This window comes from Phodopus roborovskii, unplaced genomic scaffold, assembly GCF_943737965.1.
Source record: "Phodopus roborovskii unplaced genomic scaffold, PHOROB, whole genome shotgun sequence".
In the NCBI taxonomy this organism is placed as follows: Eukaryota; Metazoa; Chordata; class Mammalia; order Rodentia; family Cricetidae; genus Phodopus; species Phodopus roborovskii.
This window is the reverse complement of record NW_026125575.1, coordinates 2,646,922-2,671,088: the sequence shown is the minus strand read 5'-3', so window position 1 is coordinate 2,671,088 and position 24,167 is coordinate 2,646,922. Positions and strand designations below refer to the sequence as shown.

Sequence of the window (24,167 nt, the reverse complement as noted above, 5' to 3'; positions counted from 1 at the left end):
AGGTCTGGACGCTTCTCCGGTAAGATGAGACCATGTGGCAATACATAGAATAATAGAAATTGGTTAAATAATTAAGATAGAGCTAGCCAGTAAGAAGCCCTAGCCATCGGCCAACAGTTTAATAATTAATATAAGTCTTGTGTGCTTATTTGGGGCTGACGCAGCCATGGGACCTGGTGGGGCAGAAAACCTCAATCTTCAGTGAATGGTAGCTTGGTTACATTCCGAGTGCCGTGTGAAGGTCTGTGGGCTGCCTGTGAGCTGATCTCTGCCTGTGTTGTTGGGGCTGTGCCTTGGCTCCTCTCCTCTGTCTTCCTTACTGTGCCCTGCTGGCTCTCTGCTGTCATCAAGGGGTACAAATGGCTTGGGATGTGGTCAGGGTGGCTCTGCAGAACCTGGTGGTTTGAGGGACATGTTAGGTGGTTTGTAAGAAAATCTGGCTGCACCTCTGATGCTCCAACCTGATCGTGTATTACTATAGTGGATATAGGAAACTGAAAAATGGCTCAAGGCACACTCTGCAGGTCCCATGCTAGGTAGTATTGTTCCATCTCTGAAGGAAGACATGGCTTCCTGCGAGCAATGTGGGAGGGAGCCCGTTTGTTCTAAACCGCCTTTTAATTATTACCCTTAAAAATCTGCTTATCTTGACTTCACTTAGAATATCAAAAGGCTTGGTTAAAAAGTAGACATACATGTTCTACACCGCCCATTCTCCTACCCTTGCTCTGTTCCTCCAGGCCCAGGCCATTTGCTGTCCCTGGGCTAAGGGCAACTGACCATGAGCACACATTCCTGAGGTTTCTAGGACTTGAAACAACAGACCCCAGTTCCCTGGATCCCTCACTAGGTTCCCACTTCCAGCTCCTCTGATCTCGCCTGAAGAAAGTGGATTAGGTATCAACAGCCTGCCTGCCATGTGCTGAGTGACTGGAAGCCTGTCCCTTGACTCTTTGGGTACCGTGGTTCTCATCCGTGGACATGTGGCTGTGGGAAGTTGTCAGGACAACATCAGGTCCTGTGTGTGAAGGGCTTCCTGCGTGCTCACATACAGAGGGGTGGGTATCACCTTTCAGAAGACGCTATCCCACTATAACGTCCAAACCCATGACTGGCTAATCCCCTCCCAAAGGCCCAGCCACCGATGACGACCTCACACTATGGTTAGGATTCAACACAGGAGTTTGGGGCTCATTTAACCTGGGACCTGTTGTAACCATGCGTGTGATAATGCGTGGGGACTTAGTGAATGGCTGCAAGTGAAATATGTAGATGGCGGTTGGGATGGAGATCCTTGAGCCCTGCTCTCCTCACCATCTTTACCGTTCTTAACATATCATGTGTCTTCGCCTCCAGAAAGGAACTGCTCATACATGCTAACCGCTGCCATTCTTGGTCCATGTGCCTGGCTTGTCCACTCAGCAGCCTGCCACTTGCTCACAGGCAGTGGCATGCATACGGCTGGGTTTACTGTGTCAGACCCATTATGATTCTGGGTGATGGGGAGGTAGGCACTCCACTACATCCAGAAAGGGTCAGCCAGCAACTGCACAATTGCACAGCACCTCTGTATGTCATCACCACATGCTGCTGTGACACAGGTACGTCCTGGCTGGCACTGTTGGAACTAGTCATACCAGCGAGTCAATGGATGCCATGCCTGGTTGCTCTCCCCCTGCTTTCCCTGGCTAGCCCATGTATGGCTCAGAGTCTTCTTTGCAGCCTGGCTTTTCTGAGAGTCTTTCTTCTCTGCAGCCCAGCTCTGTTCCTCTCAGAGGGGCAGCTTTTATGGTTTAATCTGACCCAGAGGGCCTAGTGAATATGATCAGTTTCAAGGGCTTCCTGTTTCAGGGACTTCCTGGAGCTATTTTAAGTTCCTGCTTCTCGGGCCGAATGGAATGTTTCAGTCTCAGAGGGAACTCTTATACAACGGTCCCTGTCCTTGTCACCTACCCTGAAGGTGGGTGCTATTCCTGATGAGTGACCTTGAAGAGTGAGCCCCTGTACTCGTTGCTTGCCCCATAGGTGGGGTCTCTATCTAGGACATAATTCTGCAGAAATGTTCTTTCCCTGGTCATTGATGTCCTTGACTGGTCACTGACTTGTGAGAGTCTCTGTCCTGCATTAATTCTGTAAGTGGATCCTGTCCCTGGTCACACTGGCCCTATAGATGTGTCCTCTAGGTCACTGATCTTGTGTGTGTGTGTGTGTGTGTGTGTGTGTGTGTGTAAATACAAGTGTGTATTTCTGTGCCTGACTGTGGTGATGTATAGTATACATGCATTGTATGGGTGTTTGTGAGCATGTTTGTTCACACTGAACACATGCATGCTATGTCATCCATTGCTCTGAGTAGCGTCTGTATCTCCTGACAACAGGGTAGAATCCTCCTGGGCTCTTTGCTGGTCCTTGGTACATCCTGGCCAGCAAGGGCATCTTTACCCCCCAGTCAGAACTGCAGCACCTCTGTCTGGTTTAGAAATCTGGGCGTAAGCGTGTGACCACGAGGGGTCACTGTTATTGCTCCTCCCCCCTTGCCACTTGAGTGGCCACATTTTGGATGTAGACGGTGAATGACTGACTAGTTTTGAAAATGCACCTGCTGGACTCTCTGCAGGTGGCTGGGCTAATCTCTGGGTCTGAGTCTAGGGACAAGGTTTCCCAGTAAAGCGTATTCTGCTGCTGTGTCTTGGTGCTGGATCGGCTCTCCAAAGAGCTGGGCATTGTGGATTCCCACCACACTCTGGGGTAATGTTCAGAGACAGCCTCAGGCTCCTCCTGAGCAAGTACTTGTGGTGTTTTACTGGGCACAGCATTTCTCCAGCCTGAATGCATATCAGGCCATTGCTTTGGACCATGGAAAATAACAAACAAACAAACAACAGCAACCAAACAACAAAAACAACAACAGCAGCAACAACAAAAACAAGTAGGGCCTCTTCCCCAGCCCTGGTGAAAGCCACTTATGCATGGCCAGAATTCTGCTTATGCTTTTGCAGGGTTCTTGACTTTTGCATAATGATATCAACACAACCTTCAGAGACACCCTTTTGAATATTGTAATTTGTCTCTTTTCCTGCCTCCTCTCCCTGAAGAATCAAGGATGTAGCTCTGAGATCAAATGATTTGTTGTGTATTCCACTTACCTATATAACCTTACAGAAAATTGGATAGGCTCATGCACTTGCCACGAGAATTCAGCTAACTTGCTTTCACTGCTTTGAAATCCAGAAACACCAGAAGAAGATGTGGTACTAATTCCCAAAGCCTGCAGATCTTCCTGAAGAGCTAAACGGAGAAAGATGATAAGTCATATGAGAGATAAAACAGGCAAAGTTATTGTCAAGAGGAGAAGCTGAAAATACTGTAGAAGGAACACATTTAACTCTTGCAACTCTTGGCTATTATACAGCACACAGTGAAGGCTGATCCAGCTCATACCATGAGCCCCCTTCAGCCCAGGGACAGGACTGACTCATTATTTATACAGAGGCAGGAAGATGGCCCAGTTCTGAGGATTTCTCCAGGGGTCTCCATATTAGATCACGTGAGACCATATTCTCATCAGATGCCCAGCGAGGCCTGTGTGTGTCTCTCTTAGAAGGTCCTTCCACTCAGCTCTGAGTCCTTCTGTGTAGAGATGCAGGAACCCAGGCCAGCTTACTTCTTGGGAGTTTGACTTGATGTTTCTGAGCTGAGTGGAAGATTAGCATCAACAGAGACCCTCAGTGCCCCCACGTGCACCTTCTTTGAGAAAGAAGTCGGGAATCCATTTAGATGGGGAAACAAATCAGTTCTCTGAGCTTAAGCAGAGTTGGAAAATGGGTTTAGGTGTAGAGAGGACACAGATACATGCTTGGCAGTTTCTATCCCCTGTTTCTCTCCTCAGCAAGTCCTTATCTAGCATGACATCTGCCATGAGGCAAAGACTTCTAAACCCATGTGGATTTCAAACCTTCACCAGGCTTCCTGCTGAAGGGGTGAGGTATTTTCATGTGCATCCATTTCTACTGTGAAAGAAAACAGCAGCTAGGCAATCGCTGATCTCTTTAATCCGCTGAAGTAGAGGGTATCACATCCAATGCCATGGAAGACGATGAGAAGCCAAAGCAATGGCCTTGTCTCCTTGGGACTTGGGTGTTACTAGGAAAAGTGACAGCTGGAGGAGATTCTGTGTATGCATATGTATGTTTGAGTGAATACTGTGCATGAGTGTGTGTGAGCACAAATACATGTGAATCCTTGTATATGAGTGAATGTGTATGACTTGAGTCTGAGCTTGTAGTGTGTGTGTATGTGTGTGTGTATGTGTGTATGTGTGTGTGAATATATATATGAGTATGTGTGTGAGAATACTGCACACAGAAACTACTGAAGCTGCATGCCTGTGTGCATGTATTCATGCATGAGTGTAATGTGGAGATAGAGGGCATGCACAATACCACGGTCCAGAAGAGAATCGCAGAATGAGAAGTTGGCTCAGAAGTTGGACCCTGCACAGGTTTGTGTGGGCATTTAGGGGACAGTAATGTTAGGAGTAAACGTGCCTTTTGCCTTTGGCGGTTGTATTCTACGGGACCTTATTGCAGCAAGCAAATATGCAAAACAAATCTCCTTTTCATCCCCTTTCAAATGCCAGGGAATGTATGTATTTCTTCCTTTTCACCTCTGGATTACTGTTAGTACAGGTGCCTCTAAGCAAAGTGTCCCTTCCAGCCATTTCCAGCTACTCTGATGTCAGTGAGCGGGTGGTAGCTCCCTCCCCTCGCTCTCCTCCATCTCCAGCGCGGTCCACTCTGACTTGAAGACAGTGGGAGTCTGTTTTCTGTTCCTCATGGTGGGGAGGACCTAGTAGTGTCTAGAAAACCTGGTGCTAACCCAAGCTGCATTCCAGAGCATGACCCTGATGGTGGGGACAGTGATGGTTATTGCCACTGTCCACAGAGGCTGGGTCAACTCCCCCAGGACTATGGGTACTGTGGATGGCAGCTGTAGAGGGGCATCGTGGCAGAGCCATCATGGAGGGGCATTGTATCTGCAGCAGAGGGGCAGCAGTGTGGAGGGCAGTGTAGCAGAGCCAACGTGGAGGGAAGGGGTGTGGGTTTTGCTCCAGTTCTAGGCCTGTGGCTTTGTCTGTGCAGCAGGACACACTGCCTTCTGCATTTTCTAGGTTGACAAAGGCACTTGGAGATCCTCAAGATGCTCGCTATCCTTCAGTTCTTCCTGCCAGTCACAGAGCTGTGTCTATAGGGAGCAGATGTGTAATTTCAGAGCCGCTCTGCCAGTCACAGGGCTCTGAGATGAGCAGATATAATATTTTGCATCAGGATGGTACTGGGCAAATGCGTTTCTTCTAATTAAACGTGTTGCAGTTGAATGGCTGCATTCTTTAGCCACATTCGAGAAGAGACTGTTGTGAACAAAAGAGAAATCTCTCCCTCCCACGACCGGGGGTTTGCAGATGGCCACCTTGTGTGGCAAGCACTAGTCCCTGAATTAGTCCTTTATGTGAGCCAAAGAAGGTAATTACAATGTGTGACACCCCACCCCGACAGTGCATCTCAAACTGAACTATTTGCGTAAAAGAAAAAAAAAAAAAGACTAATTATTTAGAAGGTGTGGCTTGAAGGTGTGACAGCAGCAGATAAAAGGTAGAGGAGCAGCAAACACTGCTCTGTGATACCCTAATCTCGCCCACATCTCTTTTAGTGTCGTACACATCATTGGGGAGCACAGTCATTGCTATTGCAGGGAGCACCTTTCAATCGATCCTTATGGCCTCTGTGAATTAATGGTTATATCTCCAGGGTGTTCTGCAGTTCATGTGGACAGTCCCAAATGTGATCGCCACTTTGCAGTCAATTGTCCGAAGCAGGTTTCACATTAAAAGAAAAAAAAAAAAAAAAAAAAAAAGTGAATTGCAAAGAGAATAGAGCTCAGGGGAAGATTGTTTGCCTAGCATGCATGAGACCCTAGGTCCCATCCCCAGGCCTGAATTACAAAGTGTGACTTGTAAGGGATGGCCCATGAAAGCAGGAAAAACACACATAATCCACTGCTCCAGCCCAGCAGTCCCCTACTTGCCATTTGCATTTTCTGAAGTTCCCTCTTCCAAGTGCTTCCGAGTTCCTGTGCTCTCTGGTGCCCTCTGAGCTGTGTTCTATATCACTTCATTAGCCAACAGAACCTTGCACGGGGACCTTCCTGCCCTCAGCAGGTGGAATGTCAAGCTCTCTCTTTGCCTTCTTATTCCCATAGATGGCGTGTTTGGAAGATGCCAGAAGGTCCCAGCGATGGACACATACCGATATGAGGTATCGCCAGGAGCCCTGCTGCACCTGAGGTTTACCTTACAGAAGCTCTCCCGTACAGGTAGGCGGAGAAGCCATTCCTGCCTTGATCTAGGCATGGGTAGTGGTGGCTGGGCTTGTGGTGTCCAGGTAAGGCCTGAATGGCCTGCACCAGGCTAGGCTTTGCATGGGTATATGGACTCTGGTTAAGAGCTCTGGCCTACTCACGCCTGTGTGTGTGTGTGTGTGTGTGTGTGTGTGTGTGTGTGTGTGTGTGTATAGCGATTACAGAGATCCCAGTGACTCAGAGTAAGGTACATTGAGGCTGCTTTGGCCGACACTGGCCTATCACAGGGGTCAGGTCAGTCCCTCATGTCATCCTGAGAATTGGACTTTGTTGCAGAGATTCCACCGTGTTGTTTGAGGACATTCCTGTCCTCAGTTTCTAGGCTCCTAAGAAGGCAAGTTTTAAATTTACAATCACATTTTAATAGCTGTGACAGGCATATCTCATGTATGACTTTACTGTATATGCATATTATTTTTAAGTCGAGGGGAACCATGTCATGAAGGCCAGTGTTTTGCAGCCTGTTACTGAGATAAAGTCCTGTTTCATCTGGCCCTGGATGAGAGGTGCCGTGTCCTGAGAACAAGAGTTACCTCTCATGCCAGGGAGCAGGACATGGGGGAACTCAGTGACCCTGAGCAATGGGACAGAGGCATGTCCTCCTTGAGGCCACATATTCCCCTGGGGAGCACAGTGCTTCCTGAGAGTCACATTTCTCCGCTGAGGGGAGCTGAGGTATTTCCCCAATGGTCAAACTTGTTTCCCGGGGCCAGCTGAGCTGTACTGTGAGGGGTCTGTGTCCAGTGAGGCACTCTCCTTTCATAAACTGACAGGTGAATTGGCTCGTTAGAGGTACCGGAGCGTTCCACGGACCAGTCCAGGCTAACTCACGGACGGGTCGTTAGACCAGTGGGAATGAAGGAAAACACTTCTTGTTTTTCCACATGGGTTCACATGTCTGTGTTCCTGTCTCTACTGTCTGTCATACACTCTCTTAATCCTCAGTGGGCACCTGTTGCCATGGTTCCCCGTGCGGGACAACGTTCATCTCCACTGACCCCCCACCCCACCCCCCATATCACCCAAGCTTGTGGTCACTGTGCATGCAGTGTCTGCTACTTCCTGGTCACCAGGACCTAGTAGCATGCCAACGTAACGTGAATGTTTCTGGCCCGGCTGGGCCCCGCCTGGGCTTCAGCCCCAAGTGATCACACAGACGCTATATTAGTTATGAAACTGTTGGCCACTGGCTATTATTGGCTAGCTCTATCTAAATTATCAACCCATTTCTAAGAATCTAAGTATTTCCGTGTGGTGTTCTCTTACTGGAGAGAGGGTCCAGATCTGCCACTCATCTTGCATCCTGCATGGTGACTGAGTCAGTGTGTCCGCGGAGAGAGAGCACGCTTTCCTGTTTGTCCCTGCTGATACTCTGATTCTGCCCAGCTACCTCACTCCCTGGGATCACACGACGACTCCTCGCATGACTGCCTATACGTCCCAGAATCCTCCTTGTCTCCTGGTCCTACCCATCATCCTGCCTGGCCAGTCAGTGTCTTATTCATAGACCAACAAGACAAACATAGACACAGGAGAACATCCCCCATCCCGTCAATGTCCCCAGACGACGTCGTAATGGAAAGAAAGGTGGTGAGGGGCCATGGGATCAGAGAATGAAGGTGCTCCGCAGTGAGATGTCTCTCAGCTGTGCTGATGTCCATGTCCCATAGAAGCCGATAGGTCTGGCTGATCAAATCTAGAGCAGAAGAGTTGCCCAAGTCAGTTTCCGAAGTGGATGACGGATGTTAAAAAAAAAAAAGCTACACATTGGCAGCCGTACCGCGTCACCATCTAGCTGAGTTTCCTACTCCCCAGCATCCATGTGTGTTCCGCACAGGGATGTGATGAGAGCCACCCTCCCCCCCCTCTGATAGTGGTAATGGCTTTTCCCCATAGAAAGGTGGTTTTGCCTTTGTTTTTTTTTTTTAAGGAAGAGGTGTTTCTAGTGGCTTCTACTGGCACTTCTGTCAAGGAAACCCTCACACCAACAGGCATGTGTCTGCTCTACTCAGCTTCTAGAAGAGTGCCTTGTGGTCCCAGAAAAGTAGAGTCCATCGGGGTGGGCACAGCAACAGCCAGGGAAAGCAGGGAAGCAGGAGCCGGAAGCCAGCTGGTCATATTTTCACCTGCACACAATACACAAATGGGGTCGGGGCGGAGGTGTGTGTGATGCTTGTAAAACTTCCACCTGCTCATGAAGTGATGCGCTTTCTCTGGCAAGGTTCCACCATATAAAGGTTCTTTAGCCTCCCCAGACAACACCAACAACCGAGGACCAAGTATTCACATACACGAACACAGCGGGTGGAGATTCCCCATCCAAACTGTTATACCCCTCCCCTCCCCCATTACTGCCATCTGGGTTAGAGGGCGTACAGGTGACACCGCCCTCCCTCTTGCCGATGCCCGCTCTCTGTCATCTGGGTTTGCACACGCTTCAGAATTAACTGATCATTACCTAAAGTGCACAGTTTATGGGCTGACTCCTTCAGGTTGTGGCCATTTTGTGGGTTCAAGGCATATGATGTCATGTGTCCTCATTACACATGCAGGGTCAGTTGCCTTCAGAGAGCCTCTGTCTCTGCCTGTTTTCCACTATTGTCAAATGATGTCATACCCCATTAATGAGAGAAGCTGCCGCCATTTGAAGGGCACCCCCAACAAGACCAAACCTTGTGACCTTCCCGCAACCCCATAGAAGGCAGGTCACTGGACCCTCATCTCCATTCCAGCCACCCTTTCCTTTTGTACCTCTCTTTCAGCTGTGTGTAATCCTGCCTCATCCTCAAGTGGTCTTTGGGTGTGCCATAAAGGGCTAACTAAAGAGGGAATTTACACATGTAGCTTTGGGAGACTGTCAGGAATGCCTTGGTGGGGCCTTTTGGTGATGCAGCTTTTGGGGTCAGCCGTGATTATACAGGTGACTCCTCACCCACAGCCTTGTAAGAAAGCCAAGCCTAGTCGAGTCACTGTATTGCTGAGCGGAGCTTGGGTAGAATTGTTGCTCTGATTCATAATCGGTGCTTGTCTGAGGTGGGTAGAATTTGTTCAAGTTTCCACCAGAAAAGTTCATGCAACAGTTGCCATCCAAACAGGAGAAGGACGTAACTGAAGACGAGTTTGGGAGGAGCAGCCCTGTTGTATTTACTACGACGAACATGTAACCCAAGCTAAGCTCTCTGAAAGCTAGCAGTGGCCATCCTTTTCTGTGTGCTATCTGATGAATGGCATCCACCGAGGGAGTCTCTGAAGCTAGTACCGATGCAAGGGGATTTCACGGAGCAGTGGCAGGCGATAACCACGCAACCGAGTTTCAGGTTTCCTCACAGAAAGAACTTGCCGAGTAAGGGAGGGAGTACCAGCGAAAGTCGTGCAAGGGGGCAGGGGATTCTGCATGTTAGCTTCTAATTTCGTAGGTTAATCGGACAAAGATGAAAATGAGATTTGTCTTAGTTAGGGTTACTACCCCGTGATGAATCGTCATGAATGTAGACAAGCTGGAGAAGAAGAGGTTAACTCAGCTTACACTTCTGCATTTCAGTTCACCTCAGAGGAAGTCAGGACAGGAACTCAGGCAGCCTGGACCCCGGAGGGAGGCAGGAACGATGCAGAGGCCATGGAGGAGCAGTGCTCACTGGCTTGCTCCGAATGGATTGCTCAACCTGTTTTTGTTTTGTTTTTTTTTTTTGTTTTGTTTTGTTTTGTTTTTTTTTTTTTATAGAACCCAGGACCAAATGCCTAGGGGTGTCCTCACCCACAATGGGCTGAACCCTCCCCTCTTCCATTAGTAATTAAGAAAATTCCCCACAGGCTTGCCTATAGTCTGGCCTTATTGAGGCAGTTTTTCAATTAAGACTCCATCCTCTCCAGTGACTAGCTGGTGTCAAGCTTACATAAAATTAGTCAGCACGAGACTGAAGTGCTGGCTGACTGTTTCTTATGACTGGAGGGGAGAGCCGGGAAGAGAGTACAAAATACATCAGGGCTAAGTAGCCCTCTGTTATCCAAAGACGCGGAACCGTGGGGGAGAAATGCACAGGCAGGGGAGAAGGGAGAAGATGAGGTGGGAAGAGAGAGGAAGGGAGTAGTCATGAGAGAGGTGTGTCACTCACCGCTTTGGCGGCTGGCTCTGCCCGCTTCTCAGTCAGGAGAGCCAAGCCTAAAGCTCTCTCAGCCTGGTTGAAGGTGCCTTTGACCAGGAACTACATTCAATTTCCGGCTTCCCCCTCCCAGGGCCCTGCACCGTGGCAGACAATTTTTAAATTAGTTTTGTTGTTGTTGTTGTTTTTGTTTAGTGTGTAAAAGGCTGTTGAAGTGTTCTGCTTTACAGCAGAACTTCTTTTTGTAATTCTTTTAAATTTCATTTTACATTCCAACCACATATTAATGCCTGGTCTTAGCTTGGCTTATTTCTAGCTAAATTTTTAATTTAAATTATCTTCTCTACCTTTTGTCTCTGGGCTTTTTTCTTTCTCTATTCTCTGTACCTTTCTTTATTTTTTTTTACTCTGTGGCTAGCTGTGTAGCTGGGTGAATGGTTGGCCCCCGGTGTCAGCCCCCGGAGTCCTCTCTCCTCCTTTTCTCGCTCCTCAGTCTCCTCTTCCCAGATTTCTCCGGCCATTTATTGTTTCTGCTTGTCAGCCCCCCCCCCCCCCCATTCCTTTCTCCTGCCTAGCTATTGGCGGTTCAGCTCTTTACTAGATCAGTCAGGTGTTTCAGGCAGGCAGATTAACTCAGCTTCACAGAGTTAAACAAACACAGCATGAAACAATGTGATACATCTTTGCATCATGAAACATCATGTTCCACGGTGTAAACAAATGCAACGCAAATTTAACATTACACAACAGCTCTCATCTGAGAAGCTTTGCCTCAAGGCTGTATTAATTCTCCAGTCCTGTGTCATAACTTAGTTCCAAAGTGTAAGCCCCCTTGAGCCACAGGAGGAGCTCTAGCTGCCAGGTTCCACCCACAGAATACTCTAACTGCCTTAACTGCTGGACCATGCCCCCATGAAACAGAGTAAAAAGTCCAGCCTCTGGATGTGAAATCCCAGCAGTCTCCACCCTGAAAAATCCCATCCTCTTCCCAAGAAACTCTATATAAGCCCTGTATCCTGTTCAGTTGGCTGCTGTCTCTCATCCATAGACATCTGTAGTTGGAAATTTTTGTCTGTCTTGCCCGGTCACACTGGACCGGGTTCCCTCCCACCTGCTGGGTCCCTGTATCCGTTTACAACACAACACTCTAAGGCTTAATATGAAATATAATTGTTTGGCCAGTGGCTCACGTGTATTACTGGCTAGCCCTCTCTGATAAATTAACCCATTTCTTCTATTAACCTGTGTATTGCCTCGAGGCTAGGGCTTACTGGCTACATGGTGTCTCCCTGACTCTGCCTTCCTTCTCTCTGCATCTTTGTTTGGATATCCCATCTAGCTATATTTTGCCTGGCCGTTGGCTGAAACAGCTTTATTCGTCAACCGATATCGCATGGGAAATAAGAATCACTGGACTCAGTATAGATGGAGTGAGGTTTATTCGGGGATAATTCACTTACACAAGAAACAGATGACCGCCATGCATTCCTGCTCTTCGGACACCACACTGATGCTCTCCGCAACCCCACCAGGAAGGGAGAGAGCAAGCTGGGATCCAGGACCCCAGACCTATCCTTCCCTGGCACATCTGCACCTGTAACCACTCCCAAATGGGCGTGGTCAGTGCAACAGGTGTGGGCAGCATGGAAATCTCACTACAAGCAATGCATATTTGCAGCATACAGAAGGACACCCTATATTATCCACTCTCTTCCTCCTCCTCCTCCTCCTCTTCTTATTATTTTTGCCTCAATAAATCTCTTGTGAGAGTTTTGTTGTTAGTTGTGATTTTGTGCTGTTCCTTGGCTCCTGGCTGCCAGGATACCTTTCCATCCCAGGTTTAATTCTTACAGAAGGGGTGTTGAACACCTGTTTCTTCCACACTGACAGTGAGATGATACTGGTTGGACTCACTGAGCAGGAGAGAGCAACCATTTTAGACTTGTTGTTAACATATATGTGCATCAAAAGATGGGAAATAAATCCAACCGAAATCCAAGGGCCTTCTACCACAATGAAGCTTCTAGGCAACCAGTAGTGTTTTTTTTTCACTTGGTCCCTTGAGAAGAGAAAGTGCATCCCTTAGAGAGTGAACAGATGCGGCTGGCTAATCTGATGGCTTCTGTGCAGGAGAGTGAACCTGTCTTTCTGTAGGAATGGAACTTGCCTCCTGAGACCCCTTGATCTGCGTTTTCTCAGACTGTAACTATGGTTCCTCCTGGCTAGGACAGAGAGCCACCATGGTCTCTTTGACCTGCTGGCCGCATGTGCCAGCTGAATGTTCATGTGAGCCCAGTGTATGACAAACAAATTCCAAGTTAGAGGAAAAAGGGAGGGCGTGAGAGAGTTTAGGAAGGAGGGCTCTGACCTGGCCCAAGCTGGAACTCTACCTTCTTACATGTTGTACATGTAAAGCTAACATCAGAGAAGAAGTGGAGGAGTACATACCGCTACGGCACAGGTGGACATGTGGGGAGCATGGTGTCAGTAGAAGCCAGGCCCATGCTGGAGAAACAGGAAATGGGCTATCATGAGAAAGACTCTGGGGGAACCAGATCTGCTATGAAGCTCTGCTCACAATGGGACATTTCCAGTAAGGAGTGGGGACCCTTCACCAGGTCCCAGGCTGAAGTTTGCAGGCTGCAGGGAGACACCACACACAGCTAGCACTTGTGAGAGAGGTAACAGGGCTGGAGGGGGGCGGATATGCAGGAAACTGAAGTCCAAGCATGCTGAATTGATGCAACCGTAAAAAGCGAGGAGTGTTGTCTGATTTTTGTTTTGGATGTCTTTGTCTCTATGGTCCTTAGGAGCAGCATGGGTGCACTTGGCACCAGGCTCCCCACCCCCAAACAGCAGCATACTCCAAGTGCATGCCTACACACACAGGTGGGTACCATGTGTACATGCATGCATGTGCACACTCATGGTCACAGCTACTCATATAAAATATACAGCAGTGCACATAGGCACATGTCTGTGTATCCAGGTACCCCACACATCACACACTCCTACACAGTTGCAAGTATATACACGACACTGCACACGGACACATGCCTGTATAGATAGATACTGCACATATGCACACAAGTACATACCCATTCACCTGCACAGTGCATGTATGCATGCCTGAAGCACAGTGCAGCCCCCTTCCTGCCTTATCCTTCAATGCAGTACCATGTGATCTGACTCACCTAGTTGGTTTTACCTAGTCTCCACATCACCCTGGGCCTTTGCCTTTCAGCTTCCACTATGACCTGTACTCCTGGGAGCTGGGAGTGCTGAATGCTGGGGGAGGAGTTTCTTACCCAGTGGGGGTCCTGAGCTTGGTTAGCCTGTTTTAGGGATATTTCTGTGACTATGGAGTCAGAATCCAAGGACTCCTCAGCCTACCTTGGGGAGCGCATCACACCGGCATGGGTGTGATACTCCTCTCTGTCCTAGCTACTTCTTGGAGATGCGCTGTCTTCTGACAGGGTATGTAGCCACCTCCTGGAGCTTTCCACACAGGAAAGACAAATGGGATTTAATTGCACATTTTTTTTTCTTCCTCGCAAATGTGTACATCAAGGAACAAAAACGCATTCCCTTTGTTTTAGCGTTCATGTCTCTATGGGCAGACACACTGCTCTCTCACATTATATTTCTAAAAAAGTACATCTCGCTTTTTGACAAGCCATTAAAATTCGGAATTTAAATGTCACTTGTTGGCTTGTAATTTTCTGTCATAAAAACAACTGGTTGCGTTCTGGCAGGACTTTCCCCACATACTGAGCTGTGTGTCAAGTGCAAAAAGTAGGAAAAAAAAAAAGAAAAGAAAATTTATGAAGAAAATGTAGTGTGGTGTCATAATTCCCTAAAAGAGGGTGAAAATAACTGTAAACAAATTGGAATGGAGCACAGACACTGCACAGGCCCACAGCCTGCCTCCTCCATGGCCTCCCTTTCTCCGTAGTTGAGTCTGACTGGCTTGTTTGAATTAACACCTGTCTCTGTTCTGGCAATTCAGAGGTGTGAACGCTGAGTCCTGCCACCCCACAGTCCAGGTGGGGGATGGGTGCTGTAGGGCTGGGGTGGAGATGAAGTCAGTGGTGTGCTTCGGAGTTGTATCACAGTGGGCGCGTCACACCATCTTGGTTCCCCACAAACTACGTGGACCGTGCTGGCCCCTGACCCCGAGGGTGAACTGACTGGTAGTCAGCTGTTGGGGTTTGATGGGAAATGTCATTCTGTAAATATGTTTCTCTGATTGGTTAATGAACGAAGTACTGTTGGCCAATAGGAAAGCAAGATAGGCGGGACGAGACTAGGAGGAGAGAGGAAGTAGTAGGGAGGAGCTCCAAGATAAGTAGTAGGGAGGAGCTCCGGTAAGATAAGACCACGTGGAAATATTTAGATTAATAGAAATGGGTTAATATTTAAGACAGAGATAGCCAATAAGAAACTAGTAACAGGCCAACAATATCAAATACAGAGTCTCTGTGTGTTGTTTGGTGCTGGCGTGGCGGTGGGACCAGACCAGCGGAAAAACCTACTCGTAACAGGGGATGCTCAGGAGTCACACTCAGGAGGGTGAGGGATATGTTGCACACTCTGGCTTCTGCAGCCATAAGCAGAGCAGTCCATTCATCTCCTCAGTCCTCCCTAAGAACACTGAAGTTGTTGTTGCTGTGTGTATCAGGGGCCGGGCACATGACTCAGGATGGGCATTGGTTCAGAGAACAGGTAGAGTAAGGGGGGAGGGAATGCTTTCTGTGTTTTCATGCAGTTTCTCTCGTGGCTGGCCATGTTTCTACCTGACACTTGAAATAAGGACACACATGAGTTCTGCCTTCTAACAACGGATATTTCCATTTTCTTCATATCATGCGACCTCAGCACAGAATGTTTAATTCAAATTCAGAGTCACAAGAAGAGTATGGTGCCTATTTTATGCTTCAGACTTGTACATGTGTTTTATTCTTAGGAAGAAAGTGGGGGAGGCCACAGAAACTAACTTTGCTGGTTTTTTGTTGTTGTTGCTGGATTGTCTTGTTTTGGAGACAGGGCTTACTAGTGGCCCTCGCTGACCTCAAACTTTGTACGTAAATCAGGATGACCCTCTTTCCTTTGCCCCCCCTAATGCTGGGTTTACAGGTGTGTGCAGCTGAGATGGTTTGAATAAGAAGGGTCCACACAGGCTCATATATTTAATACTTGGTTCCCAGTCGGTAGAACTGCCTGGGGAAAAAAATAGCAATAATAATCCGTAGAAATGAAAAATAATCCCTAGAACGATTCTGAAACTTGGCTGTGTTGTAATGAGTGCTTCTGGAGTCCTTGAAGGACTGCTTGTGAAGGATGGGATTCTAGACCCTTGGGATCCCAAAGACCAAGCAGAAGCACAGGGAAAACGCTCAACTCAAAGGGTGCAGACCGCAGGAGCAACTCCATGGGCAAAAGGGAAACCGAGGCACCGGAGTCTGACTCGGAACTAGAAGCTCTGGGAGAGCCTGGAAGATCCAGCCTGCTGGCTGTGCAGCTGAACAACAGGGAAAAGATGCAAGGTGAAAAAATAAATATGACAGCATAAAGAACGAACTTTCCAAGCAGAATAACTAGGAGTTCTTGCGGTCCAAGTCACGGTCACAGAAATGAGTCAGTGAGTAGATTAGATGAACATGAAGAGAGATTGAACTGAAAGACAGAAGTAAAGAAATCCCCAAAAGTGCAACATGGGGAGACAAAGAAACGGAAAGCGCACAGGAACAGATGGGACAAATGAAAAGGTCCAAGTGACATGAAATAAAACTTCCCGAGGGAGGGAGGGAGGGAGCAAAGAATGCAGGAGAGGCAGACTCTGAGGGAGTGGCTGTTAGGGTTATAGACATGGAAAGGTGATTCCGAGTGCAGTGGGTCACAAGCATTCACCAACAAGTGCTGAAAAATTATCCGTGGACACATAATAGTGCAGCTGCAGACACAGGAGCCCCAGCAAAGGCTAGGGAGGGCCAAAGGGGAGAGAAGAGACAAATGCACAAGAATGGGCAGAGACCCCTTCCTCGTACACGGCGACAGAGGTGTGTCCACAGTTCTTCAAGTGCTGAGAAAAACCGCAGACCCAGAATAACAGAGAGGAGAAAGCTCCCCACTAACGGATGAAATTAAAGGAGCTTCTGTCGTGTGTGTCTTGGGATGGACTTATAAAAAAAGATGCAAAGATACAAAACAGGGAAATACAGAAGAGGCTGAAACGCTATAATTCAAAATGAGTGTGTCTCAGAAGTAGGTCGCATGGAAGGAGATGACATTTGCAGTGTGTGTGTGTGTGTGTGTGTGTGTGTGTGTGTGTGTGTGTACTCGGAGCGTGCAGCATGTCTACAAGTCATCGAGAGTAAAGGCTGCTGAACCTCACACAGGTCGGCAAACTGAAACTAAATCCCTGACTGTACGACTTACCAGAATGGACATGCCAAGTGCTGACCTGAACTCCACTGACATAACTGTTTGGACAATAAAAACCAACCAAGCAAGTGAAAAATCTATGGCGTAGCTCTTCCATATCTAGTTTAATGTCCCAACTTGCCCTTCTGTGCACAAGGGAGCACCTGTCTGTGTCTGCACGTGAATTGTGTGGGTGGAGGGCATGGCGTTGGGTGGTGGTTTTCTCTGGAAGAAGAGCTGCATGGGAGAAGAGTATTGCACAGGCCCCATCCACAGCTTGTTTTAGATCCCATGCAGGTGTGTTTTTCTGGTTCAGCAACCTCAGCATGTCACACAGTACAATGGACCTGAGCCTTCTCCCTGCATTTTCTGTCTTGTCTCTGGGAGTAGTTGTACTGCTGGCCCACACACTGGCTTTGATTGCCAAACACACGGGTATTAGGGGCTCTTCGGAAGCCTTAGCAGTGAGTCTGGACAATGATTTATGAGGTTATGCTGTTCTTTTATGGTCTTTGATACTCACAAAACATTAAAGAATAAAATACCAACAAAAATTAAGACGCGAGAAAGAGGGAAATAATGATGAGTAGAAAGTACTGCAATTGACAAAAAGCTGTGTCAAGAATACAAAAAGTCTAGTTATTTGAAAAGATTTATAGGACAGCCTCTGTTCGATCAGTAACTAGAAAAGGGGCATAGAAATACAATGGTTGATCGTAAACAGGGAACATCAATTCTCCTAAGTTGAGTTTACAAGACACAAGAGAATGTTAATGTCTTCATTCTAAGAATCTGAGGAGGCAATAAAAACAAAACAAAACTATAAGCCAATAAAAGTGGCTCCAAAAGGTCTTTAGAACTTGAATATGACTATAGACATTTAGAAATGCATATACTTGCTGGGTATGGTAGCGCCCCCCTTTAATTCAAACACTTGGCAAACTAAACTTGAAGGATTGCAAGTTTGGAGCTGTCCTGCATTGCAGGAAACTCTGTCTTCCAAAAAAGAAACAAAACCCAAACCCAAACCTAGCTACTGCTGTAAGTTAAGTGAGAGCAAGTTTGCACAAGCAGTGGGAATTCTGTCCCTGGCTGTCACAGTCCCCTAAGCCTGCAAGTGTACATAACATGACCGGAGGACACAGTGTGAGTGAGGACACATGCACTCTGGAAACAGTGATGTCTGTGCTGCACTGGCTGCGATGGAAGCTGCAGAACTGTCATCTGGATAAACATGGACCATTGAGTGTTGTTTTGGAATGAACTATCGCAGTTTGGATGTGAATATTCCTCCAAGGGATTGGCCCCCGGCTGGTGGTGTTGAGAGGTGACTGGATTGTAGAGGACCAGCTCTACTGTCTGTCCACGAGTTTGTAGCTCAGTAGAACCTGGCTAGAGGAAGTAGGTTGTGTAGATGGCTTCGAAGGTCCCCATCTCTCTCTCTCTCTCTCTCTCTCTCTCTCTCTCTCTCTCTGTCTGTCTCTGTCTCTGTCTCTCTCTCTCTCTCTCTGCTTCCTGGCTGCCATGGGTAAGCATCCAGCCAACCAGGCCATGAAGCCTCTGAAACCCAAATAAACCTTCCTTTAAGGCTGTTGCTTTGGGGGGGGGGATCTGACCAACAGAAATCTGATTGTATTTGTCTAAGTCCAGATTGGCTTGGGCCATATCCTTGGCATCTAAAGGACAGTCCTTAATCACCAGTTTTAAAATCAAAGGAGACATCAATGAAAAATTCCAAAGACAAGTTGTTTTCTCTGTATCCACAACAGAAAGAAGGGTCAAGTTCAAAGTACTAGGCTATGGGCCAAGGGTTGAAACAAAAAGAAAATGTTATGAACAAAGGGACTTGGCAATGTCATCAACATAGTGAGGGGACCTCTTCTTAACACATTTCTGGAAGGTTACTTAGAGTAGAATCCCCCAAACTTGGTTTCTAGATCCTCTGGCTATCTGTACTCAGTTTCTGGATCATCTAGGTCAGTACAGAAATGCTGGCAGAGAGTTAGCAGACACTTTTCAACGTGGCTCAGTCTGAAATGAATAGGAAATACAACATTTTTATAGCTTGTCCTAAGCACATTGGAATCCTGGTATCAGAAGCTAGTCCCTTGGGGAGCTGGGCTGAAAATCTCAGAGTTCTTGCCATTATCTCTTAGGAAGCAGAATAGTAAGGAAGGCAGATGTCCCTGGATGAAGACATCTCACAGAGTTTATACCAGAACACTGCCCTCTGGATAGTGGAAGTTTCTCCCCTACTGATAAGCCACACTGACACTAGCCTATCCTCTGAACTTTCTTGGGGTGCTATGTATGTCTTCCAAAGGATCCCTATGGTCCAGCAGTCCTAGAGCCATGGCCTCCAGGATCACTGTGGTCCAGCAGTCTAAAAGCTGTCTTCTGAAGGATCCCTATGGTCCAGCAGCCTGAGTGCCATGGTCTCCAGGATCACTGTGATCTAGCAGCGTGAGAGCGGGGATCTCAGAGCACACACACATCTGATCCAGGATGCTGCCTCAGAATGAACAACATGCTCCAATGAAAACCAAGAGGGTTTAGATTAATAACACAAATCTATTTTGTGGTCCCATGGGTGAATGTCTCCCATGCTGATTCTGGGAGTCAAGGATTTGATCTTGTAGCAGAACAGACATGGACATCCTGAGCAGAGATGCAATTAGTAGTTGAACTGAACCTTTGGTTTACACAAAAGGCTTAGGCAGAGCCAGGAACCAGAAATGGAAACAGTGATTCAATCTCATCACTTGGCAAGCCAAAAGTCATTCTCATTTCTGTGTATTTGAGAATCACATTTTGACTTTCATAAGATGATTTTTATATTCTTGTAGATTCAAGAAATATTGATAAACTGCATACCATTCTTGTGACTAAAATTACATCTTATGGCGGCATGTATCAATGGCTTGTATTTTTTTTTCTTCTCTAATGAAAAGTTCAGGTTCCATCTTTTAATTTTGTGCCTTTACCCACTTAAAACTTAAAAGGCTAAAAGCTTGATTTAGGGCACCATTTAGTGCTAATGGGAAGGAAGCCTCGTGAGAAGGCAGGCTCCATCTGCTTTTGAATACTGTGGAGCAGGGATAGCCTTCATTTCTCACCCAGGAGGATTAGATGTATCAACAGAGGAGGAAATTGAGAGAGGTTGCAGGCTGGAAGCCCACCAGATGGCACTGGAAACTCTGGCATTTCTGAAAGGAGCGGACAGGTGGGGAGAAGGGGGCATTCACAGCCTGTGTGGAGTCCAATCTTCCTGAAACGTCACCGAAGGCTATCTAGGTCACGGAGACAATCAGGCTTTTATTCTTTGAAATAATTCACATTACAGGCTTGTGTATTACTTGCCTTATCAAATAAAAGCCTTTGGACCTGTGTGGGCAGATAATTACGCATTGATTTCTGCACCTCTTATTTTGGGAATGGTTTCCCCTCCCCCTCCTCTTCTTTCTCTCATCTCTCTGTCCTCAAGTTAAACTTTCCTGTGATTTTTGCAGGCTTCGGTGACATTCTCCGGCTGTATCAGTAAGTGGCAGAGATGTATGAAGAATCACTTTTATCTGAACCCAGGAATTGAATTACAAAGTGCAGGAGCATTGGCGCATACAGAGGTTTCTTTTTAACACTGCATTCAGCCGCCTCTAAAGATGATTACAAACCGAAAGTCAGATGATTGAGAGTGGTAGCGGCGTCCAGCACCTGCCTCTTCTCATCCAGGCTCCACTTCTTGGCATATGGCTTTGCTTTAGTTAGTCCACGTTCCCATACAAAGGTCAGTTTAATAAACATTTTTATAAGACATTAGAAACAAAGCAAGACCTCGTTTGCTCATCAAAATTCACAGGAACCTGCTCCTAGACCTTAGCACAAAAATACTCAAAACAAAACTCATATAGACACACTCCAATAAGTGACATTTTAAAAATTCTTAGAGAATTTTATGGCATTGTATGTCAAAACGAAAATAGCCAGGCCCATGGAAGTCAGTAGAATCTTTAAGTAGAGAGATGTTAAGAAATTTTAAATCCTATCCAACAAGATGACTAAGGCTGTCCTCAAGGTCAGGTAGATTGATGCACACGTAAATGCGTTTGGGAAATTGAGACGTCCCACATCAATGAAAGCATTTGCATTGTTACCACATGGGATGGAATAAAGAGGTGCCATCAAGACACTTCTGCATGGTGGGGCTAGATCTCCCCCATTACCCATGATGGAAACATCCAGCTGTCCACACATCTCTGCATTCAGCAGGCCTAATCTCTAATCCTCTTCCTTGATTACCTTCTTAAAGGGTCAAATGCCCATTTCCCTGAGTATTTTAAAGACGGTTATATAGTTAGTGGTGGTGAATGGAATGTCAACAGTAGAATCAAGCGCTCCAGTGTTTGTCTCCCACGGCGACATCCATTTGAATAGCTGTCCGCCACCATAAAGTATGTGTCCCAGAACTGCTGCTTAATGTTAATGTATGTGTAGGTGATGTGTTTGTGAGCACTCATGCATGTGTAGGTCAGAGGATGTTGACCTTGAAATGAAAATGACCCCCACAGGCTCATGTGTTTGAGTACTTGTTCCCCAGTTGGCAGACCTGTTTGGGAAGGATTAGGAGGCGTGGCCTTGTTGCAGGAGGTTGCCACTGGGGGCGGGCTTTGAGGTTTCGAAACTCTCATGCCATTCCCAGTCTGCTTCTTTCCGTCTCCCCATCATGGGTTCGGATGTGAGCTCTCGACTGTCCCTGCTGCCACTCCTTGGCTCTGCCATCAGGCACTCAAAGTCTCTGAAACCTTAAGCCCAATTAAACATGTTCTTTTCATATGTTGCTTCAGTCATGGTGTTTTGTAACAGCAATAGAAAAGTAGTGAACACTGGGAGTAGGATATTATTATGACAAACCTGACCATTGGTTTGTTTGTTTGTTTTGCATCTTAGAATGTGGGATGCATTGGGCTTTTGGACTAGGACTATGGTTGAATGATGTGAGCAGAGTTTAATGGGACATCCCAAGGGGAGCATGGGAGAGAACACTTCCAATAGGTATGCAAGCTGTGGAGGCCTAGCTAGGGGGGTTCCAGAAGGGAACAGTATTATTAACTGTTATGCTTTGGCAATGAATATAGCTCTCTCCTGTCCTTGAACTAAGAGTTTTCATGAAGCTAAATTGGAAAGTAAGGGATTAATTTCTTTGGCAGAAGAGGTTTCAAGGCAGCTTGATATTGACTTTACCATGTGGTTATTAGTAACCACTCTTATGCAGATCTACAATGAAAAGGAGCAGGCAGGGCAAGGAAGAAATACAAAATGTACAGTTTTGAGAAAAGAGAAAAGAGCATGAAGTAATTTGATTTTGGGGTCAAGGCGTGTGCTGAAAGAGATAAGGAGATTAATTAGAGGTCTGATCCAAAATGGAATAAAGGGAGGATCCCCTCATGGCAAGACTCCATCTAGTGAAACTTCCAATTTGTGCAAGAAAAAGGCCCAGGGAATTTTCTGCTCCTAAAAAGCAACAAAAACATGATTCATGGTTGCCAAGCTCTGTTTCAAGTGATCACCTGAAGTCAGCAGCATTGCCCAAATGGTTCTGGCTTCAGAGTCATGAAGGGCACATGATTAAAGGGATTGTGGACTCCTCCTCCATGGTTAAGGAGAGCTCCTGAGGCCAGGTGATGTGTGGCAGAGCAGCGTGTGTGAGGGCGTTGAGAGGTGAATGAGCGAAGCTGTATCGGTGAAGCCTGGACTGCAGTGGAGGCACCAAGATGCTATGAGCCTCAGAGCTTTGTGATATCTGCCAACAAGGGCTGCACATGGTGGGGAGGGGGTGGGGATGGGGGTGGAATCAGCCCAAGAGAGAGAGTATGTTGCTGGCAGCAACACCGGAAGAGAAGAGTGTTGGGATTCCAGGTTTATTCCTTCAAATCCAACCATCAAGTTCAGTGGATCTGGGTGTCAGGTCTCTGCGTTTGCTGACCCTATGTATCAGACGAGCCTACCTGAAGACACTAAGAGCAAGCTCTTTCGGATCATGCTAGAGAGTTTGCCCAAATCTCTAGACACTTTGATCAATGAAAGGCTTTCTCAAATACAGTTCCTAAAAGATGAAATGGGGTTCTAGTTTTTTCAAATGCATAAATTACCATAGAGGACGAAATAGTGAATCAAAATATCATCATCAAACACACATGATAATCCCCCAGTGTCTGATCACAAAGAGAAAGAACTTCCTGACAAATGCCTCAAAATAATTGCTTTAAGTGTTTTGTAAACACAAAGAAAGTACTGATAATGAAATCAGAAAATATGTGACCCAAATGAGAAATTTAACAGAGATTGAAATCATTGCAACAAAACAAAACAAAACACAGATATTCTGGCATTGAAAAACCCAATGACTTTTGTTTTGTAAACAACCTTAGTGTTAGACCCAGGGAGCTTAACCAGTGCTCTCTGTGTGACCCAATGGGGTTAGAACCATCCAGTGGAGACTGAGAATGAGCAGATTGCATTATGTACACATATGAAAATTGTCAAAGAATAAATGTAATTAATAAAAATTAAATAAAAAAAAGATGAAGGGGTTGATGTCACCATTAGCAGGATTGATGGAGCAGAAGGAAGAATCTATGAACTAGAATGCTTATTATTTGCAGTAAGAGCAGAAAGACAGATGGGTAGAGAAGAGAGAATCAAAGAGGTTAAAAGTTTATATATATAAATAGTAGAAGAAAAATATCCAAATCTGAGGGAAGGTTTGCACATTCAATTATAGAGAGGGCCAAGTGTTTCTAATGAGGAAAGCAAATCACATGTGATAGAGTTCTAGTAAGACTAGCAGACAATTTCTCAGAAGAACATACTGACCTGGGGACACTGGGATGGAAGTTTTAAAATGCTTAAGAGACTAAGAAACAACAATGAAACACAGATCCCTGCCATGTAAGGATGTGATAGCTGGAAAAGTACTTCAGAGATAAGCATATAGGCTTCCCATACAAGTAAAGGCTGATGGAGATTGCTTGAAACTGAAAAGGGATGTTAATAACATAAAAACATGTAAGAATAAAATTCATTGGTAAAATTAATAATCAAATTGATATCATAATGCTATAATGGGGTTGAGTATATAGCTTATGTATTTAGTTTGAAGACAAAAAAGACAAAAATGTTAAAATGTCAGAAGATATACAACATGAATTTTGGTATCAAAAATTACATTGT

At 46.4% G+C, this 24,167-nt stretch overlaps 1 protein-coding gene across 1 annotated transcript in view; it reads left to right on the top strand.

Moving 5' to 3' along the window:
* The window catches only part of Ptprn2 (protein tyrosine phosphatase receptor type N2), a 629,714-nt gene that overhangs the window by 161,727 nt on the left and 443,820 nt on the right, over nucleotides 1-24,167 (top strand). The window contains exon 3 of the mRNA XM_051177829.1: nucleotides 6,259-6,372. Within this exon, the coding sequence (XP_051033786.1) occupies nucleotides 6,259-6,372 (114 nt within the window). The remainder of the gene's footprint in view (nucleotides 1-6,258; nucleotides 6,373-24,167) is intronic.